This window comes from Acanthisitta chloris, unplaced genomic scaffold (genome assembly GCF_000695815.1).
Source record: "Acanthisitta chloris isolate BGI_N310 unplaced genomic scaffold, ASM69581v1 scaffold24755, whole genome shotgun sequence".
In the NCBI taxonomy this organism is placed as follows: Eukaryota; Metazoa; Chordata; class Aves; order Passeriformes; family Acanthisittidae; genus Acanthisitta; species Acanthisitta chloris.
Window position 1 is genome coordinate 18,052 of NW_008675681.1, and position 5,352 is coordinate 23,403.

At 51.1% G+C, this 5,352-nt stretch overlaps 1 protein-coding gene across 1 annotated transcript in view; it reads left to right on the plus strand.

The window, feature by feature from the left end:
• The window catches only part of LOC103803313 (histone-lysine N-methyltransferase, H3 lysine-36 and H4 lysine-20 specific-like), a gene marked incomplete at its 5' end in the record, with an annotated part of 18,034 nt that extends 17,526 nt beyond the window's left edge, over window positions 1–508 (plus strand). The window contains one exon of the mRNA XM_009075860.1: window positions 5–508. Within this exon, the coding sequence (XP_009074108.1) occupies window positions 5–508 (504 nt within the window). The remainder of the gene's footprint in view (window positions 1–4) is intronic.
• Between the last annotated feature and the right edge of the window lie 4,844 nt (window positions 509–5,352).

Below are 5,352 nucleotides of genomic sequence, written 5' to 3' on the forward strand. Positions count from 1 at the left end.
AGCCCCAGCCGTGGAGCTGAGTCCCCAGCAGAAAGAGAGGACCATGTTAGCTGGGGAGCAAATCTCTTGGTCTGCTGGGAAGGTAGTGACACATGTTGGACAAGTACCTTGGCCTACAGAGAAACTACAGACGCACGAGCAAAGCCACTGGCCTACCGCGAAAGCCCTGACGCCTGCAGAGCAGCCTTCCCGGACAGCAGAGAAACTACCAGAGCCAACCCTTCAGCCCAGCTGGGAAGTGGCCTCAGCCCCTGCAGAGCAGACCCCATGGACATCAGAGAGATTGTGTACGTTCGAGCAGACCCCTCGGCCGGCCAGGGAAGCGCCGGTGCCCCCGGAGCAGATGCAGTGGCTTATCACGAACGTTCAGACACTTGATCAGATTTCTTGGCTGAGTGGAAAAGCACACACTCCTCGGGGGCAGGACCCTTTGCCTGAACAAAACACAACGCTAGCCCGTAACCAGGATTCTGTCTGTCATGAGTTGGCCGACTCAGAGCCAAAGTGAGGTTGGTGAATATGGGAGGAAGGTTTCAGTCTTTTAATGTTTAGGGAGGGGGAATCTTTGTTTGTTTTATTTTTATTCACATCCCTGAGCCCAGCCCCTAACCCATGCACATCCCATCCATATTCTCTCGTGACATGAGCAAGGACATTCTCTTAAATCTGAGTCTGGCCCAGCCAAAGGGAGAGAGCATCTGTGACCTTTTCCTCTTCCTTTCACAAATGGTAAAGCTGAAATAAAGAGTCCACTCTGGGTAAAACTCTCCAGTTCCATTGGAATGGTCACTTTACTGATCCAGCGTGTTCAGGCTCCAGGTCTGATTCGTAGGTGGGTTCCCAGGTGCAACCAGGGGCCTTGCTCTTGTTACTGCATTGAAAGGAAGCGGATCAGTCAGGCTGCCCTGGGACTGGAGAAGTTTCAGGGCTCAGGTGGTGAGCAGTCAGGGGTATGTCCTTGCCAGACTCCAGAAGCAGGGAAGGGATTTATCTGTCAGCTGCCCAGATCTCTGTCCCTGCAGGGCGTTGCTTTGCGAGGTTTGTCCGTGTGTTCACTGGGATGTGCTGCATGTGTGGTTCGCTGAAGGACAGGGATGGTCTCCAGCGAGCTGGGAGAGAAGCCACTGCACTCCCTCAGTGCTGTTTTCTCCAGCAATAGGCAGTGTCCATTCAGGCTCCTTTGTACAGAGCTGTGACTGGCCAGGCCTGAGAAATGGGAAATCTGGAGGAAGTCAGGGAAAAGAGAGATCTTGGAAGAAGTCACCTGGCAGTTTTTTCATTCTTGTGTCTTAATCCTTTAGCACAGACACGTGAAGTGTTTTCCTGCACTTGAAAACGTAGTGACCCATAAAGCAGCAATAGCAGAGCAGGGCAGAGTGGGTTCCCTGAGGTGCTGAGCACTGCCCTGGCAGGGGGGTGGTGCTCCCTTTCGATTTTCCATCCAGTCTCTTCTTGATTTCTGTCGTCAGCTTGAGCCAGTGGGCTGAGCAGTCCTTTCTCCCCTTGCCTCAGACATGTTGATGTGTTCCCATCACACCTGGTGTTGCCAGCAGCAAGCAGAGCCTGTCCTGCTCGCTGCACAGCGCAGAGGCAAGGGTGCTGTAGCTGTATCAGGACCCATCTCAACACCTTCCCCTTGGGTAGCTTCTGGCTTAACTTTTCTACAACCAAAGGAGACTTGAATTAACTGGACTGTGTTGGTGTGCATGTGTGTGTGTACGCGTGTGTGTCCTTCCAACTGAATAGTAGTTCTCACACTGGAACACGGTGGGCTCCAGCAGCTGGCTGGCTTTCTTTTTTCCTCTTCTCCCTTTTCCAGTGAAGGAAATGTTTAGTACCTGGTGGTCTTCAGGCTGGTGTCCAGACTAAGCCTGCTGAAAGCTGTTCACTCAGGCGCCGAGGCAGAAGTTGGCTTGGCTGTGAGGCAGGCAGTAGAGCCCCAGGGATCTGCAGTGAGGTGTGCTGTGACCTCCAGCACCCTCACAGGCAGGAGGAGGATGTGCCTCCCTGGGGTTGGGTGGGGTTGGTGTCCTGCCGAGGAAGCGCTGCTGACCAGCACTCTCCCACTCTCACAACACGTTACCTCTGGTTTACCTGAGCTCCACCGATCTGGGGCCGCAGCCTCAGATCTCTGTGCCGCCGCCAGACCCTCGCACAGCTCCAGTGTGTGTATCCTTCTCCTTCCAGGCAGATCCGCAGGTCCCTCCCCAGAAAGGGAGCTTTCAGCTCCAGGCTTATCCTCTCCCTCTGATGTGGGAGCAGGTCCTTGTTCCCACCTGGCTTGCAAGTGCCTGCTGCTACCAGAGCAGACGGTCCCCTGAGCTTTGCAGTTTTCTATGAAGGGAGGCAGACACTTGTACCGAGACAAATCCCGATCCCTTCTTTCCTGACGTGTGCACCTCGAGACAGCGTCCTGCTGTAAAGGCCAGGTGTGCTGGGCACAAGGGGACGTTACCAGTGCTGTGGTGCACCTCTTCTCTAGTCCAAATCATTTCAGATCCTTTGTAGAATAGCTTGCGACTTGGAAAAGCTTTATGGCTTATGGAAACTTGTTTAATGTTGTTTTTATTTTTCCGGGAAGACTTGCAGGTCAGTTCCTGCTTGCTGCTGAAACTGGGGAAATGCAAGCAGCTTGTGTTTCTGCGTGACTCCTCCACAAAGGGAATCAGGACAACTCCTCAGATCCATTGAGAGTGAAGATGATCTTAAGGGCATTCATTCACTTTTTTTAAACAAAAGCTATAAAAACAAAAAAAGGTAAATGATGTTCAGTATATTAAGTATTTATCATGTGTGAGAAGGAAAACCAATCTTGAATCTACATTTATAGGCCTTCCCATGAGCTGGACTTAGTCATGTAGATTGTGTAAGTAGGGTTCCCTCAGTGCCAGCACCCAGCCAGCTCCCGCCGTACCCAGAGAGGTCTCTGCACTGCTCTGTCCACCTCCGCTTCGCATTGTCACGTGTTAACTAGCTACTTGTTTCATGAAAAAAAATAAACTGTGAATATTTTTGGTGCAGGCTTTTTTAAATCTGTAAAATGGAGAAGTTCTCAGTGAATTCTCATGAGAGCAGGTTTGGAAAAAAATCACTTCTGTAAACAGTGTGCTCATGTAGCAGGGTGAGGCTCACAGCAGCAGTCACCTTTCACGCAGCAGGCGCTTGCCCAAACGCTTGTTTTGAACAGTGAACGTGGATTAAACCTTTGCATGGCATTTCCCACAGCCTAACTCATTGCAGCTGATTGTACCCCATTTCTCTTGTTGTCTCCCTTTTCCACAAGGATCCAGGTTTCTGGCTTGCTACCTTCCAGCTGCTAGTACAAAATTGACTTCAGCATAGCTGGGAGACTGCTTGGTGAAATTGGTGTTGGGGAACACCACTGAAGGAGGAAGCCAGCCAGCTGCTCTCTTCTCCTTGCCCTCATCTGTTATATCAGAGGGGCTTTCCAGAGGGAGAAGTGGTGCTTTTGGGAGTGGCTAGCTGTGTTGGATCACCTTAGCAGGATGGATAAGGCCTGACCAGGCACAGAGAGAGGTCCCAACAGTCCTGCCCTGCCACAGCTGCCCTCATCAGCAGGGAGCATGAGCATGAGCTGGGGAACAAGTCCAGGCAGTAAAACCCTTGCAAAAGAATTGTGGGTTTCTTCTGCACTTGAGGTGACTCTTGCTGTGATGGCAGCTGGCAGCACTGCCTTGGAGGAGGAGAGGGGCATGTCTGTGCTGAAGCAATTGGGTTCGTTTGCTGCCAGTTTGAATCACAGAGGGTTTCAAGGTAGAGGGTAGCATCAAAGTAACATGTACCCCTGGCAGACTCTCCTGTGGGTGAGAGACTCCTGCAGCCCTTGGTTGGGCTTGCACAGCTTCGCAGCAGGTCCAGGGCTTCGGCCATGGGGTGTTTTTTTGCTGTGTCGAAGGGATTTGATCACCTGGCCACAAACAGTCATCAGTCAACCCTAATTGTACCCAAGGTGGGTGAGAGGTGACTCTTGTGTTGATTCACTGTCATGGAGCACTGTAGAAACACAATCAAGGGTGTAATTATTTCTGCTCAGAGTTCTGCCCCTTCTCTGCTGTCCCAGAGAGACTCACAGGAACTTCTAGGCTTATGAGTGCATTCCCACTTGTAGGAGTGGCTCCCTCTTCCTGGTTCTGAAGGGGACAAAGGCTTTGCTCCCATATAAACACTTTGCTACTCCATGTCTTTGCTCTCAGGATTAGCCTGGCTGCCCCTGCTCAGAACACTGGGCTGGGGTCAGCAGCTGTGGCCTCTGTCCCACGGCAGAACCCACTTTAGTGATGGATTTCCATAGTGGGCAGGAGAAGTCCTAGTTGACCTTTGGTGGTGGAGGACCTCTGGAGAGGGGTAACATCATGGTCCAGACAGGGGTGGAGGGTTGCAGAGGAGCCACCACAGGAGCTGTGGGATGTGTGGGCAGGATGGGAGTGGGCACAGGACACTGTATCATCTTCCCCTGTGCCCACTGTCAGCCAGGGCTCAGGTGAGTGTAGCATGTGAGCTACCACTGTAACAGGTAATCATCTACTGCACATGTCCTGATGCAAATTCGTTCATGGTAGCTTGCTTTTGCTGTTCTCCAGTTAAACTTCTCCTATTCAACAAAAAAAAACCCAAACACACCAGAACCAGATTCACTTCAATGCACAGAGCACCATGGGAGCACGTGTTAATTCAGGGGTAAACCCCTGCAGGCAGAGGCTCTGAAGGTGTGGATGGTGTTAAAATTTGAGAGATAAGAGAGATGATTGAATCCAAAGGACATTAATGAATAAAGCTGAGACAATGCAGTGCTAGAAAAGCTTCAGCTCAGTTTCAGGGGAGAAAATAAAGGAAGAAAAAGAAAACAAAAGCAGCCCTAACCCTGATACTCTTGGCAGTGGTTTAGCCTGAGCACACTGGATGTGCCCTGCTCCTACCTGGACATCTTAGCCAGCATTGTGACAGGGCAGGGGGAGTTTGAGAAACCTCAGACCTTCAACACCTTCCGTTTATTTTTAATTTCAGCCTTAACTTCTTATTTTGCTTGATGTTTGGAATAACCATAATTGTAACCTGCTTGTAATGTGCTTTGCCCTAAATTACTGATGAGGCTTTCAGCCTTTGCCAGCCAGTGAGTGTTAAAGCAAAGTGGCAAACCGCACAGCTACTCTGGATGTGTGGGGGGATGCTGTGTGTGATCTCTGAGGCTTTGTCCACACTAATTACCCTCCTGTGATAGTGATGACAGCATTTGCAGCCGAGGCTGTGCCTCTTGCAGCAGCATGGCTAGGCTGATGGGTGCTCGGGGCTCCCAGGCCTGGGACATGGGACACTGGAGTTTGGGGACTGCTC